The sequence below is a fragment of the Genypterus blacodes genome, unplaced genomic scaffold (genome assembly GCF_046128005.1).
Source record: "Genypterus blacodes isolate CSIRO-AG114 ecotype Tasmania unplaced genomic scaffold, CSIRO-AGI_Gbla_v1 ptg000107l_1, whole genome shotgun sequence".
NCBI classification, from domain to species: Eukaryota; Metazoa; Chordata; class Actinopteri; order Ophidiiformes; family Ophidiidae; genus Genypterus; species Genypterus blacodes.
Window position 1 is genome coordinate 2,485,903 of NW_027466911.1, and position 24,669 is coordinate 2,510,571.

Sequence of the window (24,669 nt, forward strand, 5' to 3'; positions counted from 1 at the left end):
GTCCGCAAGGGACCGTCTCCAAAGTGCACTTACTGTCATATCGTGTCCAAGCAGCTATTACATAACGAGCCTACAACTGTTTGACGTCTCTGAAATGCTGTCTGATCGGAGAAAAAGGAAACAAACCTACAGCCAGCAGTGAGGACAAGCCACCGTGTGCACTAACGCCACATAACTGTGAGCGCAACGTTCAGAAGATCCCAGCAGCGATTTAGAGACAACCAATCAGGGCTGTTGCTCATTTGCATACTGCCGCCGCCCACCCAAAGGATTGACGGACTGAGGGGCTGAGAACAGAGCAGCAAACACAACAAACTCAATTTAGAAAGGGAGCAACGTTAACTCGCCAATATAGAGCAGAAATATACGTCCTTCAGAGTCTCCTCCACACTTCTCTCCTCGCCGCTCTCTGTCCCGTCTCCTCCTTTCCTTCTTTCTCTCTCTCTCGCTTTATCCCTTCTCCTTCTCTCTCTCCGGGGTGAGTGGATTTGGTATGCCACCCCCGACTCAAAAAGTTCAACCTTTCATTATGTGCTGCACGTGCACTCAGACCTATCGCGCCCCCCCCCCCACCCCCCCACTCTCGCTCCCATCACCAGGTCACTCCCCTTGACTCACTGCTCTCGTTTAATTGTATCCTGCCCTCCAACCCTCCCCAGCCCTTCGTTTCACCCCCACCATAACACACACACACACACACACACACACACACACACACACACACACACACACACACACACACACACACACACACACACACACACACACACACACACACACACACACACACACACACACACACACACACACACACACACGTTCAGCTCCTCTCCTCTAATTCCTCAAGAATCCCAAAAAAGAAAGACCTCATTTTCTTTGTTTTTGTTTTGTCGTCAGGTCTCTGCCAGGTTCTGATTTGATTCGGTGAACTTGTGTGTTTGCACGCCGGCGCTTTGTCCTGTGATGTCAACGTGATGCCGGCTAATGAGGGAGGGCCTGACCCGCGTGTAGGAGCGACCGAGGACGGGGTCGGTCCACTCTGCCGAGGGTTCTGATCCGCCTCCCCTCACCTCATTACAAGAGGTGCTGATAGGGGGCAGGGGGAGGAGGAGAGAGGGAGAGAGAGAGAGAGAGAGAGACAGAGAGAGAGAGAGAGAGAGAGAGAGAGAGAGAGAGAGACCGGAGTTATTAGGAGGATACACACACACTGGCCCACATCTAAATATTCCCACTCCCATTTATACTAAGTTAACCAATACCAGACACACACACATCCATACCTTATACTGTACTCACACACACACACATATGCATTCACTTTCACACACTCTTCCACCTATACACAAACTAAAAACACACTGGACATAAACACACATCTGATATGTGCATGCTTAATCTCTCACACACACACACACACAGACAAACATACATACACACAGACACACACACACACACACAGTCTAAGTACATTTCCTCCCCCCGTCATCCTGGATTACTATTCGCCACAGACCTGTGCAGCTCTAATGAGGGGCCGAGGAAGAGGACAGCTGGACACCACTGATCCTTCACCTCCCTCCATCCCTCCATCTATGACTCCATCCCTCCTTCCACCCAGTGCGCCCCCACAGTCCTGCTCTGCACACACAGCCATTAGCACCCCTCTACCCCTTACCTTCTGTCTCTCTGCACCCTCCTCCTCCTCCTCCTCCTCCTCCTCCTCCTGCTCCTGCTCCCTTCCTCCGTCTCTCGCCCGTCTCCCCTCCTTCCTGTCACCCTCTCTTTCTCGGCACCTGTCACTTTTCCTTCTCTCTCTGCCGTCTTTCCATCTCTCTTGTTCTTCGCCCCCCCCTCTTCCTCCCTCTCTCACCTCCACCCTCTCATCTCCTCTTACCTGTCACTCTGTCTTTCTTTTGCCATCTGATTGTCTCTTTACTCCCTTTATCTATCCATTCCCGCTCTGTGTCGCTGTCCTCTTCCCCGCTCTTTCTCCCCCCCCGCTCCCCGAGTGTGAGTGTGTGTGTGAGTGTGTGTGTGTGTGTCAGCATTCAGCACCTTAGTGGAGACAGGGTTTATTGGGGTAATGCATTTATCACTGCTGCAAGCCAGGGCCTCACCTCCTTCTTTGAGCCAGTGAGTAATGAAAATGGGATCACTTCTGACAACACACACACACACTCGCACACAAAGGGACTGGCACAAACACGCTCAGGTACACGCGCGACACACACTTTGCAGCTTGTCACTACAAAATGTGCAGATTTATAAACGCAAAGGTGATCGGTAACATTAAACATTGCATCTTTTTACCAAAAAGCGGAAAATTGCGGTCTCGTCTATCCTATGACATCATACTACCGATCCAATAATCACTTTGTCAGCAGTTTCTTTGTAATTCATTGATTCCTCCTAGCAGCTAATTAACAATGTTAGGAGAATTGTATACAGATGTGAGGTTTTCAAATGACAGATTATCTATTTTAAACTCAAACCGTGATGTAGCCGCTGTAAACTTCCAAAATTATTACATCATACTGACTTTAAGATTGAAAGTTTCTTGATTTTTCAGGGTCCTTGTGAAGGTCAGAGATAAAAAGCTATTATAACGTCACTCATGATTCTGATTGAACATAAACATTGGTGCTGTAGATCTAACGGCCAATCAGAGCACCTGATCTCCAGTTGGAACAGCCAATCGAATACCTCCTTGCATTCAGGGGATGTTACATTCTATGAAAACAAATATTGGGGATTGACACAAGGGAGAAACTTGTGAGCAAATCTGAGTGAAACATTTCCATTAAATTTCAAATTTAAGTATTGGCTCAGTTACCACTTAAGCGCCCCCTTGTGGTAGACAGATGACAGCTAATTTCTATAGCGAGCCAAAAAATACGAATCTGTAGAAATTCGGAAATTATGACAAACTATTAAATGTTTTAAATCAAGAAACATTTTGTTTACATTTCTCTTTTAATTGAGAATTAGCCGTTTTTGCTGAAACCCACCCGTCTTATTCCATGTGTGCACACCACCCGCTTCCATTCCCACTTTTAACCTCTCCCCGTTTCAGCACAGCGTCAATGCACAGGCTAGGTCTACAGTGTGGTCTCACTTACAGCTTCCAATTGTAGCCACCCTGAGTGTTTGTTGTCAGTTGTAAGGTCAAAGGTGATCGGTAGGGGGCGAGCAGCAACATCAGACAAACAGAGACTGCCACTGATGGAAAATTCATTCTACATGATGGAATCCGTCTATAAAAAGGATCAAGTTGTCATTTAAAGGGAAATTCACCAGCGTCCTTATAAACACTACAGAAGAGCCCTTTAATGGGAAATGTTTACAACCTGCAGTTTCAGTAAAGCAAGCCGCTCTGCATTCCCGCCGTGCTTAAAGTTCCCCTACAGAACAAGTTTCTGAGCTTTTTTCGTCGCTCCCTACAACTTTTGCGGCGAGCAGGCAGCTCCCTCCCCCCTCCCCCCCACCGCTCTCGCCTCCGTTTCATTCTTTTCAGACAGGGCACTGTTCTGAAATGTGGCATGAAAACAAGAACACCTTTGCCGATGTTTTCGGGTACATGGGTACATGAGTTCTGACAGCACTCAGCGGCGCCTCGACCTGCCGTGTCACTGTGGCGAGGCGTGCATCCCTGTCTGCCGTTTCTGTGATGTCGGGTTTGAGTTTTGACAAAAATCCAACTGATTCTTTTCTGGATTCGTTAGGTTGTTGTTTGTTGATTGGTTTCTATGAGCTGTTATACATTTTAGTCTGTGAATTAAATCCTACTGACTCTTTCATATGGAGAGGCAGCACATCCAGTGGTTATAGCCGTGGGTTTTAGCCAGAAAGAAACCAGGTAGGGATCAAGTGTTAATGGCCAGAGGTGCCTGTCTAATCCCATCTGGTCTGGCAGCGTCGGGCAGGGTGGGGGAGGGAGGAGCGGGGGAGGCTCTCGCCCGTTTAAAACGATACCATCACCACAGGTATTCTGCCATGCCTCTGATTGGCCTTGACAGAAGTAAATATCTCCGCGGCGACTGACTCAGGCACCTCCCACTATCGTCAGACGCACCGGGGCAAGGTCAGCGACAAAAAGTTTCATCTCAGAAAACAAACTTCTGCTCAAACTGCAGGCTTAAACGGTGCATCACAGCAGAGCAGAGCGTTGCTAATACACCAAGTGGTGCATGGAGAGCCTAAGTCAAAGGATTGCTGACTAATGTGCCGAAATGGCTGGAAATACTCTGTGGTATTGCAGATGGCAGAGGTATTTGTTATTCATATGGCCCTCAAGGTGCATCCACAAGGCTTGCATCAAAGTGTGTGTGTGTGTGTGTGTGTGTGTGTGTGTGTGTGTGTGTGTGTGTGTGTGTGTGTGTGTGTGTGTGTGTGTGTGTGTGTGTGTAAGTGCACGTGTGTACATGTGCATGCTTTGGAGCGCGCGCGTGTGTGTGTGTGTGTGTGTGTGTGTGTGTGTGTGTGTGTGTGCGCGCACACTGCAGTGCTGAGGATGCCATTAATGCTCGCTGCTGATCGCCCTCCCACATTTAAATAACAATAGTGCAGTCAGAAAAAGCATCGGTGTGAATCCAACCCGCAAAACACCCAGGAGCTACAGGCCCCAATCCTGCTGTGTGTGTGTGTGTGTGTGTGTGTGTGTGTGTGTGTTGTACAAGCTTGTGCTCAAACACACACACACACACACAAGTGTCTGACAAAAGATAGTAAGACAGAGACGGGGAAAGAGAGCGAGGTAGACAGCAAGACAGAGAGGGGGAGGGGGAGGGGGAGGGGGAGAGAGAGAGAGAGAGAGAGAGAGAGAGAGAGAGAGAGAGAAAGAGAGAGCGGCAGGTACTGTAGGTTGCAGCAGAGTCTAAAATAAGCGTGGTCCCCGTGTTGTGTGTGTGATGGAGCTGCAGGTCCAGGGAGCAGAGCCATTAGCATGTACGCCGGCCCAGGATCCCACAGTGCCTCAGCTGCCTGTCTGCTCAATTGAATATAGCAGCGGGCCAGAGGACGGACAGAGTTTCCTCCAGCAGAGCAGAGCAGCACTTTTTCTGTTCACTTTCAGCAAAAGTCTCAGTCTATAACTACTCACATAAAAAAACTTAGTGTCAAACTAAGACATTAATCACAATGTGAACAAACAGTAACCGGCTGCCAAAATGTAAATGTGCTCCTGCTCAGGTCAAATCTAAGATAAACCAATATCCTGCACCCTGTCTAGACCCAATGTTGAACTGCTGTTATAGCGCCACCATCTGGTTGAGTAAAATTTCATTTAAGTCAATGCAGATGATCAAAAACAAAGAGGGAAATTTAAGAAAAACTGACCATAACTTAATCATGAGATTATCCCCGGAATGTAAACCCCTGATCCCAGTCCAGTGATCAAAGATGGACGGCCCGACTGTGCAGCTTCCCTGGAGTAACATGAGGTCACTGCCAAGCACCTCAGACGACCCTGAGGCCGGTAACCTACTGATGAAGAAGAAGCAGCAGCAGCAGCACGCAGGTGAGAAGGTTAAACTGTCACCGTGTGGGGAGGAAACACCTGGTCTGCGACCGATTAAAGGTCCAACGTGATGCTCAGCTGGTGTTCAGGGACACAACGGGGAGCAGAGAGCAGGTAAGGAGAGAGAGTCAGGGCTGTAAGTGGTCAGTTAAGTTTATATTCTACTTTAAGCAGCTCTTTTGATGTTTTGTGATGGCATTAGTGTCAGTTTGATCTAATCTTGTGAGGATGGAGACAGACAAAGGCAGCCATGGACAAGGTTCTATTGTCTTAATGAGTAAACAGTCACTTCCAGCTATAATGATGCATTCAGAAATATCACACACACACACACACAGATCTGCTTCACTCCAAATCCACTCTGATATTTTGGATCCATTAGTGTGTTTGTTCAATTATGAACACCAACAGACACACACACACACACACTCATCAGTGATCTCATCCAAACACGTCAGACACAAACAGCAATGAGCAAAAATATATCATGATTTCAAACTTCACACAATATCACAATTACCAGTTATCAACTACAAACTGATGGCAGCAAATGTATATTCTAAACTCAAATGCAAACACGCAACATTTCAACAAGTCCAGCAGACTAACAGACACGTGACGTCACCGCTTTGAGCCCAAAACAGCCTGGGATCCGAACAGAAACACGCAATAAAGCAACGGTATGCGATGACTGAACGCAAAGTGACACATCTACACATGAGCACCGCCTCTTACCGTACCTGTAGTGTGGATTAGAATGGCGTCATCCAGGTGATCCAGGTGATCCAGATGTGACGGGACGTTTCCGCTTCCTCTCTTCCTCGTTACATCGCGGCAGGTTTGACAGTTATCGGGTTCAGAGATCCACAATCTCAAACCCGTCCCAATCTGAGGTTTTCGGGCCATAATTTGGCCCTCCCAGACTCCTCTAGTTTCAACGCGATCAAACGCGGATTCCACTTTCCGACTTGATTTCTAAACATGGCGGCAGCATTCATTTCCTGTCACCTGTGGGGTCAGGGGTCACCACATCGAGCTAGGGTTTCTCATCAGCTTCACACCAGAAAGAAAGCTGCAATCAAACTCAAACAGTAAAGATTAGATGTAATATACAATATACAACAGTAAACAATGTACCAAGTACTGGAAAATACATCAGTATGACTTTATTTAATTTGTAATGTCGGTATTTATGACTTCCTTTGTTCTTAAGACTGGGAGTTACTGAGAGCTGCAACAGATGAACCAACTTTCTACAAACGTGGTCAAAAGAAGGTCCCTCTTCATCTCTACCTGCTGTAATGTATGAAGAGTATGTTACATGTGGACAAGGTGGTGAAGCTTAAGAGAAAGAGTTGCCTGAGAGACAGAGCTCAGGGAATATAGTGTGTAATGATTTCATATGTGATTCAATTTGATTTGATTTTGAGGAGAATAAATGCATAAAAAAAATCTCACATTCTGGCCAAGATTCAATTTGATTGGATTGATTTTAATACTTCCAAAAGTCTAATAGTTTTACAAATGTAAATTGTAAAAATAAAAATCTAAACTGATTCAGTCGGAAATGTTTAAACCTGTTAAACTCAAAGTTCAAAGAACAAAGAACAATTCTAAGACCAAACTTATGACTGAAACAGCTGAGTGCCTGATATTAGTGGATAATTAAACATCAAACTATATTAGAATAAAATAATTTATATGATATATTCAACACTATATTTAACACAAAACATTCCATTTCCAAACATAATGAAGCTTCAACTCTGCATTAAGTTCACCTCCAAACTTCCAGAACTTTCCTGAGTGTCTCTTGACTGTAATGAGATGAATGTCTGTCGCAATATGGCAGCGTCAACAAAACACTGATGTCACTGCAGTTGATGGAAAATAACATCTTCGAATGAGAAAATACACCCGGGTGCATAACTTTGCAAAGACTTATAGGTAATTAAAACATTCAAATAAAAGAAATACATTATTTCCTCTTTTTTTCTTTTAATGTTTTACATTGAAAAACCGACACAAAAACGTGATCATGCAATGTAACAGACGCCTCTGTTGTTTGAATCACAGAGTCAGCAACTATGTGTACCTAATAAAGTGGACTGTGTGTGTGTGTGTGTGTGTGTGTGTGTGTGTGTGTGTGCCTGATGGAGGTGTGCTCCCACAGCTCATCCATCCTCTGACGTGTCTCCCTTGCGTTCCCCCGTCACCCTTCGGCCCTTTTAATCACACACATGACTCTGCATCAGCATCTTCCCGTTCACTTTCATCTAGTTCACACACAAAACACACTCACGGACACACACACACAGCTGCTCCGTAGCCCAACACACAGAAACACACCCTGTCAGCAGTAACACAGTGCAGCGGATACATTCAGAGTGCTGATCAACTTGTGCCAGATGTTTTTGTTACATTCTGCCTCTTTGTGACGCGGCACAAACTGATGCCTAACACTCAACAGAGCTCAGCACACATGACAAGCACAGAGAAGGAGGAGGAGGAGGAGGAGGAGGAGAAGAAGAAGAGAAGGGGGAAGAAAAGGAAAGGAAAAGTAGGATGCCACTGGTGCAGATGAGACGAGAGAGATTTCTGGGTGAGAGAATAAAATATATATATAAAAACGACAGAGACAAAAAGAGTGAGAGAGTCTGAGTCTAATAAGAACCAAGAGACAATGTGCCGATGTCTTGCGGTGCCATTTGAATACAGGGCAGCAGCAGCATGAGTCTGTGTCGAACAGCTCTGCACTTCACACAGCATCACCATCAGGAGAGCAGAGCACTGGTACTACTCTGCTGGAGTCTCACGCTGCTTCACACACTCCCACAGACCAGCCTGAGTGTGTGTGTGTACGTGGGAATGACTTGGAGCTCCATGGTTCTCATTACTCAGTCGCTGTAATGCTCTCGCCGTCTCCAGCACACAGGGTTGAGCCTGGCGTTCCCACTGTTGGCTCCCAGAAAGAGGAGAGGAGAGGAGAGGAGAGGAGAGGAGAGGAGAGGAGAGGAAAGGAGAGGAGAGGAGAGGAGAGGAGAGGAGAGGAGAGGATTGCATTAGCACACATCACTGTTTTAATCTGGAGCCCAGCACTAACCACCTGTGAGAGAGGGGGGGGGGGGGGAGAGAGAGAGAGAGAGAGAGAGATGTTGTGGTGGAGTTTAAAAATACCCAGTCTCTTTCTGTGCTGATAGGTTGTGTTATGAGAGGCTGCAGGGGCGTCATTAGCATGACTGCAAGAAAGAAAGAAAGAAAGAAAGAAAGAAAGAAAGAAAGAAAGAAAGAAAGAAAGAAAGACATTTTTATAGAGTTTATTACTGGTCACTCCCTTCAGTGTCTTTCTTCTATTTTTATATAACATTATATAACATTGTTAGAGGAATCGTCCCCTCAGCATTTTCCCAACTTCAACTTCAACACAAATCAGTTTAGGAGAAGTTTCATTGAAGCAGTTTTACTCCACTTTAACTGCTTTTATGTGATGTTTTGCATTGTTATAAATAAATTATATCAAAGACTTTCCAGCTCCTTCTCTGAAGCTCCAGGTCCAAATGTGAGCCTCAGATCCACACAGACTCCGCCCACCTTCATCTGGAGCTGAGTCATTATTAAGTGGACATGCAAATTTACAAAAAGCTGTTTGGGTTTATGAACTATCTTGAATTCATAAAACAGGAAAAATCATCATAATGTGGCTGCTTGTGTCTTCTGTTGGAACCCACTTCAAGCTCCACAAGGACTCAGACTCACACTCAAGTCCAAACTCAAACGCCTCCTCACACACCGAAACAGTGACAAAACAGTGGGATAAGAGAGAAGAGATAGACAGACAGCTAGAGAGAGAGAGAGAGAGAGAGAGAGAGAGAGAGAGAGAGAGACAGGGGGAGAGATAGAGAGAGACAGAGAGAGACAGAGAGAGACAGAGAGAGACAGGGGGAGAGAGAGAGAGAGAGGCAGAAGGAGAGAGAGAGAGAGGCAGAAGGAGAGAGAGAGAGACAGAGGGAGAGAGAGGCAGAGAGAGGCAGAGAGAGAGAGAACCCTGATTAGTCTGGCAGCATCAGTGTCAGACACCCAGCAGGGCGTCCACGGTTCAGCGTGAGTGTATATTCAAGCATTTGTGCGTCTGCCACTCTCTCTCCATCTCTCTCTCTCTCTCTCTCTCTCTCTCTCTCGCTCTCTCTCCTTACCCCTCTTTTCCCTTCATCCCTCTGTTTTTCACTTTGGTTCTCTCTTTCTTTCTCCAAGCTCCAAAAACTCTGATCCGTGCATTTGCTCAGTCTGGCAAATGACTGCAGGGGCTGACAATCCAGTGTCAGCATGCGGCGCCACAGTCAATAACGCTGTCCCGTGTCACCGCGCTGCACCGCCTAAAGCTCACAGTTTTATCCTCCCAAAAACTGCTGCTTAACAGCCCGTCCTGCCTTTGCCAATCCTGCTAAACGTGTTGCCACATCCCCCTCACATCTCCCCCCCCCACACAGCACCGTTTCTGGTTCTCCAAATGACCAGAACATCCTTGGGGGTGAAGTGAATGCTGAATAATTTTAAATCCTACAGTGGCTCCCCCAGAAAATGTGGGACCAAGTGCAATGTGTGATTCCTCCCCCCGCCCATTTCTAAGCGACGGGTGACTGCGCTGGCTGTCTCGCTTTGTAACAAGATGGGTCATGTAGGCTGGAGTCAAATACACATGGGTCCACATGCAAAATGCATGCACACACATATACACACACGCATGCATGCATGGAGTGTAGTGGAGCTCAGACAAGTGTTACCAAGAAATTGTAGTCTCCGTGATAATCCAGTTCTCCTCTATCGTGTTCCATTAACCTCACAGCTTACACACTCAGTCCGTCTCTCACCCCACAGAGGCCCTCTCACACACACACACACACACACACACACACACACACACACACACACACACACAAACGTCTGTCAGTGTCAGGCCCTGTGTCGTCCACTTCCATTGTATGAGCATGAGGCAGAGATAATGGCATCCGTCGCTGCTCCTTTTTGTCAGCTCTGTCTCAGCTCTGTCCCTAGCCTCTGCTCACCGCTGGTCCCCATTAGCTGGCTGCTGGCCCACGCCGGCCCCTCGGCTCAGCGCTCTGCCGCCTGACCGGGAGGATGCAGGAGACGTCTGTCCCTCCTCTCTCTCGCTCTCCTTTCCCCTCTCCAGCACTCCTCCAGGTCATCGCACTCCTGCAGGTTGAGGACGTTTGAGTAGTTTGGGAGACAGGAGAGACGTTAACTTTGGTAAAAAGACAGACAGTGAAATGAAAGGTGCTCTGGTTCCAATTATCGATCAGAACCAATTAGAGTCAAAGCCAAATTCTGGAATCATTCAGAAATTACAAAGCAACATAAATCATTTTTCTGATCTATCAAAGTTTGCCAAGAGACATTTCGCATTATGGAGTCAGTTTGTACCCATAAAGATGTTTGATCCTGATAGTTTTAAAAAGAGGAAGCAACCATACAAGTCAAATAGAACACAAAATAAAACTGAAGAGATTTAACAAAAAAACACCAATTTTTGTGTTTTAACGTATGTGTTTGATTTTGTTGCTGATATTATTCATGTTTTACATCTCAATCATTGAACTTTTCTCATTTTGTCATAATAACATCAACATGAACCTGTCAGATATGAACCGGTCTTGTGTGTGCTTCATAGCTGCACTGAGTGGATCTACTCTCGCTTACAATACAGCAAATGAAGCCCTTTATTTTATTTTTTTTTACATCCGTCAGCTATCTGGGATGTCTTACTTACCAACGTAATTTTCCCCTCATCTCTCATAAGCGCGACTAATAAAACGTGGAGATGAGAGATAACGCAGCGCTGAGTGAGCTTTATTAACACCATAATGGGAGTATCACTGAAATGACACCAAGATGAAGGAAGAGTGACATCACAGGCAAATGTACCTTCTGCCGGCTTTGTTTCATTATTGGTTAAGATTCCTTATTAGAGACGAGAGGGTGGAATCAAAGCGCTGTTGCTTTTTGATAAAGCAAGGCAATTTCAGCCGTCGCTACAGCACTAAATTACAGCTGTACATCATGCAGCTCCCCTCAACTTCTCTCTCTCTCTCTCTAGAAGTGGTGTGTATACTGTATGTGTGCGTGTGAGTGTGTATGTGTTAAGGTCCATGTATCCAGCAATGTTGAAGCAAGGAGGAACAGCCAAAATCAAAAAAACAGCAGACAACACCCCCATCTAGAGGCTGGATGAAGTCATTGCGTGAATGAGCAGATAGCAGACAATCAAGACGCAATAAATGTCAAAGATTGTTTAATCGAGAGGATGCGTGTCATCCTCATCTCTATTCAATCCTTACACCGTAAATTGAATGCTGCTTTTGAGTTAGCGTTCAAAAATCAAAACACTTTGAATTCTCGAGATTATATTCAAGTGACTCGCTCATTTTAATTCCACATCTTTGTCCACAAACGTGAGGATAAACACAGAAAGGTTCTGTCAAACAGAACAAATGACCTTCAGAACATCCGAACAACAGCAGCCTCCCCCCCGCCCGCATCAAAACATCAGGCTGACAGCGCTAACCTATCCGTCATTAGGCCCGCCGAGGTATCGCACTTCGCTTTAATTCACTATCTCTCAGCGCGTCGCACTTTATATTCCTTAGCATGGCCGCGCTACATGACGATGCATAATTTAGCCCGAATTAGCGCCTATTTGAGTAAGCGTGAGCGCGCGGCGGAGGAGGATGGAGGAGGGCTTAAGGAAACCGCGGGAAACCGTCGGGCAGGATTAATGCGGGAGATTTTTATAAGAAATTACCGGCTTAATGAAGTGGATAAAAAAGCTGTCAGTGTTTTATTGCGTCTAAATTGCGTGGAAGTGGTGTTTAGCTGCCTGGCCTGCTCCCTCACATAATGGCTCGTGACAGGAGCTGTGAGGCTTATTTAACTTAACTGGTGAATAACTTGCATGGCCGAGCTACTCAGAGAGTCTGAAGCAGCAAGATGTTTCCCCCCATTCCCCTGCTCCTTTATTCTAATGGCCCATGAACCAACAACACACTCAAGATGACTGACAATTAGCTCTGTGTGCGTGTAGCTTTGGGATAGAGGAGCAATAGCAATGTGTGAGTTTGGAATTGTTAGGGTAAAATACGAAAATGTCAGGGCAACATGGAACTGAATACACACTCACACTGGGTGTGAACTGAAGTAGGTTTAGTCTATAATGCATAATGCTCAAAAAGAGGAAAGACAATAAGAATTCAGTGGGAACATTAATGTGACCTAAGCGGTGTCAGAACTTAATAAGCTACTCTGATATGTGATGAAATAAACATTTTGATGCCGTTGATTAATCTATGTAGTATTCTTGTGACTACAGAGTTTATTATTACATACAGCATTTATGATTGCGACATCTTAATCACTAATTGTTGTATATACACAGCACTGTATAAGCTTTTTACGTCACTGCCTGTGTCAATGTCTGATGAAGACCTTTGAGATACAAACGTTGCCTTGATTTACATCTTTTGGGAGCCAGAAACTCAACTGTGGGTCCCATTACTTTGAAAACATTGCAGAATTTAACAGTAAATCCAGTTGTATCTTGGAACTGCTTGTTTCTGCCATTGACAGCCCTCTGGCGCCATCTTGTGTTTGCTTCTATGCCTCAGTAACAGGAGGAGGGTTTGTTTATAGTCGTATGGATTCATGACAAACGGAGCAAAGGACCGAAACACAAGACAGTATGTTTAACAACCGCACAATGTGAATCTCCATTTATTGCTCTTTTCTGTTTTCTTTTGGTTTGTTTTCTTTTTAGTTTTTTTTTTGGCACGCAACTAGTTCTGTATACCTAGCCACAATTCAAACATCGCAATGTTCAGAATATTAAGGACGTTATTGCCATGACTTTTGGTGTTAATATCTTTTATATTTTCCGAAATACTGTGCATTTTTAACTTAGAAATCCTTATTAAAACACAGTCAGTTGTTCTACATGTGGTTCACAGCTGCCTTTGCTTAATTGGCTGCACCTGTTGTTCAAGAACAAAAGGCAGCTTCATATAATTTGAGCTGTCAATCAAACTGCTTGTAACTCCTTTATTCTTTCAGGTACAAAAAGCATTCAGACCTTTATCAGGTCTTCACACTTCAACCTTTCAGGCCCTTCTACAGCATTCTGTAAAACCGTTCAGCAGAACGTGTAGCAGAAGTCAGGAGATTTTGTTTTGCGACATTAATTTGGGCTCCTGGTTACCTTCTTACATATTTGCCTGAACTGTATTTGGAGTAAGTGTGAAGCTTTGATGGAGACAATTTTTTCAATTTCTATGTTTTCTATACAGTCTCATTTTGACAACCTGGTTAGAAATCACATGAGTTTGAGGTTCAGTAGCAGAAAGTTACTGTGAGCGACCAACTGGATGCCAAGACTTTATTTCACTACATCATACAACCTTTTTACAAATGTCCTTCATCGATATAGACACAAAACCTTTCACTCACACACACACATACACACGTACACGTACACACACACACAGAAGACTGTATCAGACAGTGTGATCCCTTTTTCACTCATCTTTCTTGCGAAACCTTAACTTTTCCCTTCAGAAGTGAAACCGAAAAAAAAAAGGAAAGTGAGTTTTTTTTTCCCGGGCAGCATTCAGGTACGGTGAGGTGATGGTGAGAGAAAGCTTGTTGCACTAACAGACAAGCTTCATCCGCGTTAAGGCCATCTCTGAACATGTGGGGGAGAGGGGGAGGGGGGTGTAGCAGTAGCAGGTTTATTTCCCCATCAGCAGTGGTTGCCGTGGATACATGACACCGATGCTGCGAACAGGCATCACAGCTTTGTCCATAGTGAGACGTTACCATATTGTTCACATTGAGGGACCAGCAGCTCATCGTCACAGTCGCTGCTGTGTGACCTCTGACCTCTTATACAGGGGAAAAAAAACAAAAACAAAATCCAGAGAAAGATCGCAGACGCCTTTTTTGCCTTTGGCCATCCGTCTGTCGGGTCCCGAGTCCAGGAGCGGGGTTTTGCTGCGTCGACTTCCTCCTCGCCGGTCGATACTTCTGACCCGCTGGCCTGAAACAGATGCATGAGTTGCGTGCGGTCCTTAAAGCTTGAAAGGAGTTCGCCCTCCTCCGCTCTTCCAGTGCTGCTGCCGCCGTGGCTCTGGCCGTCTCTCAGTGCTTGTAGTTGCTGGGGGGAGCAAAGGGGCTGCGATTGGGTTTGTGCCGATGCGGCCCGGCGTGTCCGTCTCCCCCTTTGCAGACTCCCTTTGCCCTCGTCTATCTTTCCGTTCCTCACCCTCTTTTGTGTCTTTCTCTTCACTGGACATCTAGACTGTGTTTCTCGGCGTGCCGTTCAGGGTCACGGCCTTGGCGCAGGGCGAGCCCGCAGCCTGGGAGCCTGGGCGCTGGGTGGAAACGCCCACCTCGAACACTTCGTGGATAGCTTTACGGAAACAGTGGAAGTTGTAGTCTATTAAACCTGAGGGCGGAAGGGCGACACGTTAGAACAGCGAGCCTGTGAACCATTGGGACTCTAAGAACTAACCCTAGATCTCAATATCAATCCACCAAGAAGCCGCAGCTCAAAGCTCAACTGATGATCATTACTTCAAATTCAAGATACGAGGCAAATAAAAACGATATCCGGGCGAGCTGGAGCACGGGAATGAACAGCGGCAGTTTACCTTTGCGCTCGAAGCTCTCCTCTCGCAGGATGCAGACGAGGGCCAGGAACTTGGTGACCTCCTTCAGGTACAGCACGGTGGTGTTGTTGAGCTTGATGATGGCCATGGACTCCTTGTCATAGGCACTGCCGCTGCCGTCCTCCCTCAGGCTGCAGGGCGGCGGGTGGAAACGGGACATGAATCGCAGCTCGTCAGTGCGGTCATTCATCCGGTTTGAAAATGCATCAATTGTGTTTCTATGACAACGCGCCCGTTATTAATGTGAACTCTACGTCGTCGAGCATTAAGAGACTGAGACTGATTAATGTCATATAGCTCCTGCTGTATTTAATGTACAGCAACATCAATCAAAGTCTAACCTATAGATATTACTTCCTTCATTTTGAATTGACTTATTATGGAGATTTTATTTCACGGTAGATATTTCCAAACGTGTGTATGAAGTTATATGATTAACAGATGTATATATTAGCATAAAGTGTCTGTCAGGTTGGTCCACACACACCCACACCCACACACCCACACACCCACACACACACACACACACACACACACACACACACACACACACACACACACACACACACACACACGCCACCTGGCTGGTCTCACAGCTGTGTGAGGGGACTGAAGCTTGTTCGGGACTAAAACAAAAGCGAAGCAGGGAGAATTATTCAGTATGTGAGGTGAAGCGACACTGAACAGGAAGCCGTCCCGTAACAAAAGCTGCACCTCCAACACTCGCTCTCATGACTACAGTGTTTCGCTTTAACGTTTGGTAACCTAAATGTAAAACAAATGACAATAACACAACAGTAGGGGGGCGCGATTACAGCACACACACTCACCCGTAGATGCAGGAGACGTCGATGACCACGTCGATCATGTCGCAGCACAGCTCGTAAGACTGCATGTCCACCGGCGAGCTGTCTGTGGCGATGTAGATCTTACTGACCACGTCAAACAGGAAGGCTTTCTCTATCCCTGAGTTCTGTTGGGAAGACGACAGGAAGCCAAGGGCAGAGCGGATAGGAAGGAGGCACGAGAGGTAATCAAAGGGTTAATCAGCGATCCAAATGGGCGCAAAATGGAGCCGACGCCACCAAAACCCCTCCCAGGCTGTGGTCTACTCACAGAAATGAAGATGTTTAAGAGGTTCTCCAGCGTGGGGAGCTGAGGGATGAGCTTCTGCACCACTTTGCTGAAGGCCTCAAAGATGGAGTGGTCATAAATGCTCGTCAAGTAGAAGCTGAACGGCAGCAGAAATAATAAAAAGAGGAGAGGGAAGTGAGTGTACAGTTTACCCCTAACAGCCAACGTCTCGGTTCCTCAAAATGCAAGGGAACGCAGGTAAAAATACACACAGTCACGAGCTGGCATGACGAGCGGCCGAGCAGAGGATATGATGAGAGCATCCCAGCCGCCCCCGACTGTGTCACCGCAGCAACACTGGATCCAGATAAGTTATGAGGCGTTTAAACCTTACTGTAACGCTTTGTAAAACTGAGTTACGGCCAAGACAGCAGCAGAGAAACAGAACTCCGCGCCTCTCGGCTGCAGCACAAACAAACGACCTCGTCCGCCACTTAATGTCCCATCCCACCGTATTAAAACACATGACTGCGTCCGCATCAGTGCCAAACTTAAATGGCCTCGTACTCGGCCTTAGCCACGCCCTTCTGTCGGGTCCTATCAGCTCTCTTTTTGATTAACGATCAAACCGACACAGAGAATCTTCCAGAGAGACGTGACAGAGGAACAGTGTCAGCTGATTGAATCGATCAGATGCACTCTGGCCTCCCGTCTCCATCTCAGCTGAGTGGATCCGGTGGAAACGTAAACACAGAAGCAGCTGTGTTTGCGTATGTGGTCGGCGTGCGTCTTCATTAGGACGCCGAAGAGGAATCTCACAGTGAGGAGCAGAGAACGTAGAGCATCTAGCAGAGCCTCCTATACGTTAAACCCGTCAGCCTGGAGTCAAAGCTTCACTCTCTAATCTACACAAACACTGGAGAAGGAGACGTCATTTTCTTCTTCAAGCCTTAAACACGTCAAAATAAATCAATGTGTGTGTCTGTGTGTATGTGTGTGTGTACCTGAGGTGAAGCTTCTCCAGGCTGGCGTCTGCCAGGTCGTCGTTGGCTCTCTGGTGAATGTCCCTCTGGGTCTCGATCTTGTGGTCGTCGGAGAGGCCGTCCACTTTATGGATGAACACCTCGAAGTTGATCTCTGGGTTGACCCGGTAGGCTCGAGACACGGTGAGGTGAAGCCTCCCCAGGGCCTCCACGTAGTCGTCCTGCCAGGAAGAGGAAGATGAGGAGGAGAGCGATGAGGAGGAGGAAAACGAGGAGGGGGAGGAAGAGGAGAGAGTCGAGGAGGAGAGAGACGAGGAGGAGAGAGACATCGTTAATTTCCCTTGGGATAAATAAAGTCTAATCTTAACAACATGCTCTTAGTCGGGCTTCTTTGATTCTCTTTTATGTTTACTCTTCATCCACAGCGTTTTTTACTCTGGATGGGGTCATATCTTTATTTCTTCATCTCATCTAAGTGGTTTGCAAATAGATTATTATTGCCCCAGAAAGAATAAAGTGCAAGTACGACCCAGTGCACATTTTAGATCATAATTATCCTTTATGTTGGCAATAATTGAGAAAATCACCATTTTAAACTTTAAACTTTAAAGTTCACTGTTAGTAATAGAATCACAGGCTTGCAAGCTTAATATTTGCTACTTTATACACCAAGAAGGTAATCAAGCACTTCATAAAAAACTACACAAACTGTAACACAACTTCAACTCCTCCATCACATCCACACCGACGCCGCTTCCTGTCTGAGCTCAGCCCCGACACACTGAGGGAAACACTCGGCTTTAAAACACAAGCAGGAGGAAACAGTGTGTTTGATGGTTTTACAGAACACAGGCCTGCTCGCGGTCACAGCAACACTTCAGCCATCACGTCGGCTCTGTGTGCGTTTGTTTGTTTGAGATCATAAAGGAGCGATTCTCTCTCTCTCTCGTCCAAACGAGGTCAAGCGGGGGCGTCGCAAGGAAACAACTGAACTGTACCCAAAGAAGATAGATTTTACAAGCAGCTGCTGTCATTATAGCTTAACACACACACACACACAGACACACAGCTCTACTTGTTACTTGTATAAGAGTTCCATTCAAAGAGATTTGAGCCGATAAACAAACACCAACGATCAGCAGAAATGCTCCAACTTACTCGGTGACCTAATTCAGATGCCATTTCCCTGACAGTTGTCACGTTGAAGGGCTCGGGCTAACTTGGGTGTTAATGATCTCATGTCCATGGCATGTTATTGTCTCTCGACTAATCTAGCCATCTGAACCTGTTCATCCGCGAGTAGAACAGGTTCATTCTGTTCTGCCGCACATTCTCTTCTTTCATTTCTGCGATCGAGCCCAAACACGACTTCTGTTCCTCACCTGAGCGTCGATAACGAATATCAACGCCCCCGTTCCCCTGAAGATCATCTCGTAGTCGAAGGTGGGGTCGAAGAAGTCCACCTGGCCCGGGAAGTCCCAGATCTGGAAGTTGACGAAGGAGCTGCTGGAGATGTCGTCCTTGTAGATCTTGTTGGTGCTCTCCAGGAACAAGGTCTCGTTGGGAGACATCTTGTGGAACACCACCTGCAAACAAGAGGCAGGCGGCTTCAAACCGGGCCGAAGTTCAAATCACAACCACCCACATCGTTCCCAGACGGCTTAATCTCAGTTATGTGCAAGCGGAAGAGCTACAGAACAACAAAGCAATTATCTGAGGTTATCTGATGCTGCTTGTAACAGTGAACCGCACGTGTAAACACAATCAACTTAAGCTTTACCTTCCAATCATGCGTCTATTATACAGTAAAGCATCTATAACTGATGCATGGGCTTGAAGTACGTCTGTTTGTGTATTGTGTCCTTATTTGCTACTTAGATAGTGTGAAGTACTACAGTTTATCTGCCACTTCACAGTACAAAGGCAGTTAGGTAGAAAGGTAGTAATCAGCCGTCTAGGTGGACTGAATACTGTAACGAAATCAGCATCTGTCTGAAGTGAGAACCGCTGAGGTCAAAGGTCGACTAATCAAGCAGAAAGCCAGGTCACATTTTCCAGCTCAACACAGAGGCTTATGAGAGGAAAACTACAGTCGGGGACTCGAGCTTGTGCAAAGAAAACAAAGTACATGGCTGAGTGCAGTGTGCAGCGTGTACTTCTGTGTACAAACATGCATCCACTCCACTTCTGCTTCCCCGGTGACAGTCAACATGAATTATACAATAAACTACAAAACACACAACTGAATGTATCAATTATTCAATCACATTGTTGGTCTAAAAGTGGAAGACAAACCTCAGAGCGCCTTAGATCCCAACACGTCATCCATCATTTAAACATTTCACTCAGCTGGTTTGTTAAATGATGATGATGATGATAATGATGATGACGAGACATTTAATGAAATAAAGTCCCACCACAGGAGGAAATGTAACTTCCCCCTTTTTCAAAGATGAAAGTGTGTGAGCAGGTAGTGTGAGCAGCGTGATGTGAGGTGTGTGTTTGTGTACTCTGATGCTTGTGTACGTGTCTGTTTGAGGCCGCCCGTCTGTCAGATGAGACAGACTGACAGATCCACAGGCCGATCTTGTGACTGAAGTAGGCCGGGCACCTCTGGTTAGACTGAATCAACACAGACCAATCTCCAGGTGCTCTAAACTCTAAATAACGCACAGATTAAAAACACAGACTTGGTTATGACTTGGCAGAATGGAGAGGAGTGGCTGTCATGTGAGAGCCAAACATCAGTTCTGCTCGAAGCTTGAGCACCGAGAGAGACGATGATCCATCTGACATAGAACCAGAGCTGTTAGCCACACAGTCACGTGGTGTGGATATCAGAGCGATGCACCCAGTCTGTCCACTTAATCATTGATTACAGGCTAACGCTGGACGCTAGCTAAGTGGTCGGCTGGGCTTGTGCGAGTGTCTGCTACATAATTGTAGCTTGTAGCCAACGATTGTTTGAAAACACTGCGGCTACTAGATAAACTGGCCACCTGGCTAGCTAGAGGACGTGCGGTTTAGTTGTGTGAAGCGGAGGAAGGTACAGTTCGCCATGCCGTGCCAGGTGTAGGGGTAAAACAGTGTCTGAGCTAACTAGTGACTTTAGCTTGTGGAAAGACAAAAAGGACCTGGTTTAGTTGTCCTCGTAAATGCCTTACTAAAACAATACCAAATTATTAATAATAATAATATTAAAATAATATAATAATAATAACAATAATAATAGAAAAGGACCTTTTCAGTTTATACAGCGATTATACGTGTCGAGCTTTCGCTTGTGCATAACATTTCTTTTTCTGTACTGACCGTTCAGATGAAAAGGGACAAGAGTAAGGCATTAGCTGGGACAACTATGATTTAACAATGTAAACAAACAAACGTATACATTTGAAAACCGGTGCAAATATGTGGTGCATGTAAACATAGATTACGCAAACATAGATTGCTTCTTACGATCGCTGCAACTGTTATACAACATACTTGAAATACTTAAACGTGATAGAATCATTACACAAAGATCGGTTTTAGACACCAAATACAAAGCCAGTAGTACTTATGTTCTTACAAATGTAAAGAGACTACAGTTATTTATTTATTTTACATCTGCTGCCACAGGCAAACAGCGGAACACTGTCGCTGAAGTCACCAGTTAGCATGGACACTCACACGCCCGTGACACAGGCGAACCGCTTACAGCTCAGTCACAGCCGTCTCTCCATACCTTCTGTATCGATGATTTTCCGCTCCTTCGCAGCCCCATGAGCAGGATTCTCGGCTTGCTGTCAGACGATGCCGAGCTGTCCTCGATGTCGGCCTCCTCCTCTCCATAGCCGAAGTCTTTAGGGAACGAGTCCGCAACGCCGTAGCTGTCAGCCAGCTGTTCTACCTCGTACTGAATCGACATTTTGACCTAACCGCGGTCGCTTCCCTGTCCCCTCCGTCACTTTCCGTTTTCTACAGCCGTGGTGTTATCGGACGCTTGGTGGACGCTACAAGTTCACCTCACAAGACCTGAATATTTAGCAGTAAAGCCTCACACGGTGCATGATGATCCCACACATTTCCTTAGGATTTCCTTTTCCTTGAAAAAAAAAAAAGAACTCACCCTAGAGCCCGCCCCCAATGTGCTGATTGGTTTTCGTCAAGACAGTGTGACATCTGGTTGGTAAAATGAGACGTCACTCTGCAAAGGCTGTTCGCTGTCACCTGACTAGTACTCAGACTTGTTTTGTGACCTATCACCTGATTGAGAAACAAACACACACGTTTGCAACCCTTGTTTCAAAACAATTCGAGCAAAATCAATATTATGCTATTCGCAACATTCCAGTTGCGTTCAATGTGCACATGCGACGATGGCTGTGAAAAAACACAATGAAAGGGGGGTGTGTGGTGATTATGCAATTCCGCGACACCACCAGTAGATGGCGAAAAAGGTAAATCACGGCTAATTTATTACTTCAAGTTGTTTCTAAAATGCTGGGATTTTTGGATGGAGCCAACAAATGTGTTTCTCGTGAAGATTGCAGAGACTTGTGTATTATGAGGAGGCACGAACACAGCAGGGATTCGTCATATTTTGCACGGAGGGCCAAATTACATTTACTGTCATTGTTTCCTATTTATATCTGACGCTAAAACCGTGTCTTGGAGCTACGCTTTAGAAACTATGAGAAGTATTGAAGGCAACACAGCGGGTGCTGCGTTTGGGGTATGCTCGGAAAAGGTGATATCCGACTTCGATCTCGAAAAAGACAACGAGAACGCCCCTTAACTCAGAAAAACCGACTCGGAAAGTCGTGTGCGGTTTTCCAACCCCGAGTTGAGGGTCGACGTCAGTTAATCGTGGCCACTCACGTCGTAAACAGCAAGTGAAAGCCTACGTTTCAACTTGTAAATTCACTAAGAAACATTGGTGAATTCACAGAGAGACTCGTTGTTAAAACACGTAACAGTAGTAATATATTTAATATATTTAGGAATATATCAGACTGAACGTTGTACATTTCACTGAAATTACAAGCAAAACAAACGCTTTTTTGGAGGCGTGTCCCCCTCCCCTCTTCCTAGAACAGCTGATGACGCAATTCTGAGTTCCTCCCTTTTCTGAGTTATGACGAACGCAGCATGAAAGTTAATAAGTTGCCTATATGCAGCTGGGAGCTTCCTGGTTTCGTGTTTTGGATGCTGTTTGTAATCAACGACGCATTTATAAGATAAACTGACACCAAGGCAGTGAAGTCAACGCTCGACATGGCGCATTACAGAGTACGTGGGTTTGTGTTGTTTTGTGTGTGTGTGTGTGTGTGTGAAGTGCCAGTGAGCGGAGCTAATGTTAGTAGACGGGAACACGTGACACCTGTGTGAATGAACACACATAGGTTTCGTTTCCCGAGAAGCTTTGAGTTATAACTCAAACATTCTCAACCCGAGGTAACAATGTTTTGCTGCATGACGTGTCAATGTTATGCACAGTTTGAATCGAAGATGTAGTAAATTAACGTCCAAATGTGAAAATTTCAACAAGTCTATTGCTAATAATAAAGTTTAAGATATCATAAACAGATGGACCCAAACTATTTAAGAGTTTCATCGTCTTTTGGTATTAAATTGTGTTAAATGTTTCTCGTTTCAGGCTTCGGATTCCAAAAGGGAACCGTTTAGGAGATATCTGGAGAAATCCGGTGTAATCGACAGCCTGACCAGTGGTATGAGGCCTTTTCTCTACTTTATCTCCTACAACATTCTCTCAATTAACATGAATATATAATTAGTTCTTGTGCTAATTAATTCAATATTTCTTGTTATGTTTGAATTTCAGTGCTAGTTGCTTTGTATGAACAACCAGAGAAGCCCAACAATGCCCTGGAGTATCCTACTGTATAAATGGACCTGAAACAACCGAGTCACCTCAAACTGTCTCTTGTTACTGATATGAAATATTTGTGAGAGAGAGAGAGAGAGAGAGAGAGAGAGAGAGAGAGAGAGAGAGAGAGAGAGAGAGAGAGAGAGAGAGAGAGAGAGAGAGAGAGAGAGAGAGAGAGAGAGAGAGAGAGAGAGAGAGAGAGAGAGAGAGAGAGAGAGAGAGAGAGAGAGAGAGAGAGAGAGAGAGAGAGAGAGAGAGAGAGAGAGGCAGCTCACCTGCAGCCATTTGCTTTGCATCCCAAAATGACACCATCCAGTTGCTTGACTGTTGCTGGGTAGCTTCTTTAACCGGGTGTGTCCAGATTCGTGAAGCAGAACCTGGGAGCTGCTGCCAACCTGTCAGCAGACACAGCGACCCTGCAGGAGGAGGTGATGGACCTGAGGCAGAAGTGTGCGATGCTGGAAGAGGAGAACAACGACCTCAAAACCAGGGTGAAGCATCGTGCTCTTCAGGTGAATGCGTCTCGTCTGGTGACATCATGTTAACGTGGATCCTCTGTGTCCCTCACGTCTGCAGCTTCAGCGCCATGAACCCGTCTCAGAAGCTGGACCCACAGCTGATTAGACCCTTGACGGAGCCTGGGCTTCCCGTCCTTCTCCTCAACCTGGCTGCACTTTGTTTTGCTTGATTCTCCTGCACCGTTTGTGGAGGCCGATCATTTTTATGCACACGTGCCATTTTGCCTAAGTCATATTTTTTTTAAAGAGTTATTTAACTTATTTTGTGCATTTATGTAGAAAAACCTTTCTTTCTTCCTCATTCAGCCTTGAGTTGATTTACATGAGAAACAGCCTCTCGTGTGTGTTCAGACGTGTTCTAACCGTTTGAGGGGTCTATTAAAAAAACAACTGACATATCTGAAGATGTTGTCGTCTCCTGTGGTTAATATTTCATAAAGAAAAAGCTACGAACCAAATCCGTGTTTACAAAGACCCAGAGCAGGTAAACAACAACCGGAACAACCTACAGCTGGAGTCAAACATGCAGAGGTAACAGGTCGGATGTTGCCTTTGATTTGGACTTTGACTTCTGAGACCAACTTATCTTTGCATCATTATAGATTCAACCTCGGCTAATGTTTCCATATTTTTCCAATATGAAATGTGGGACAGCCGTCTGTCCCTCCTGTCCATTAGGGAGGTGTCCAAAATCACTCCTGCTAATGCCCTAAAATGTGGAATGGGACTGTGGTAAAGTGGCTCCCTGCTGACAGAATAATCTTTAATCCAAAAATATCTGCCTCTAATTCTGCATGTTCAATATTACTTTAAGGCAACAAAAAAGAAAATCACTGTTAAGTATAGAAAAGCCCACTTTTGTCGTTATAAAATTAAACAAAAAACGTATATATAGACTGTAGATATTCAAATATAGGAGATAGGAGAAAACAGCTTTGTCATAAATTGAGTGTTCTCATCTCTAGCTCTCACGTTACAT

General features: G+C 45.6%; 2 protein-coding genes across 2 annotated transcripts; one reads left to right on the forward strand and one right to left on the reverse strand.

Annotated features, from left to right (window-relative positions):
• Positions 1–13,938: 13,938 nt before the first annotated feature.
• Positions 13,939–21,394, reverse strand: rragca (Ras-related GTP binding Ca). The gene is made up of 7 exons (XM_076160591.1): positions 21,028–21,394; positions 18,683–18,886; positions 17,322–17,521; positions 16,360–16,474; positions 16,074–16,216; positions 15,226–15,374; positions 13,939–15,020 (listed from the first exon to the last, which is right to left on the reverse strand). Exons 1-7 carry the CDS (start codon positions 21,208–21,210, stop codon positions 14,869–14,871), a joined length of 1,146 nt encoding a protein of 381 aa, XP_076016706.1. The 5' UTR covers positions 21,211–21,394; the 3' UTR covers positions 13,939–14,868.
• A 1,003-nt stretch (positions 21,395–22,397) lies between these two features.
• On the forward strand, positions 22,398–24,094 carry LOC143008727 (c-Myc-binding protein-like). Its single transcript, XM_076160594.1, has 5 exons — positions 22,398–22,574; positions 22,942–23,014; positions 23,128–23,176; positions 23,534–23,663; positions 23,749–24,094. Exons 1-5 carry the CDS (start codon positions 22,560–22,562, stop codon positions 23,794–23,796), a joined length of 315 nt encoding a protein of 104 aa, XP_076016709.1. The 5' UTR covers positions 22,398–22,559; the 3' UTR covers positions 23,797–24,094.
• Positions 24,095–24,669: the final 575 nt, after the last annotated feature.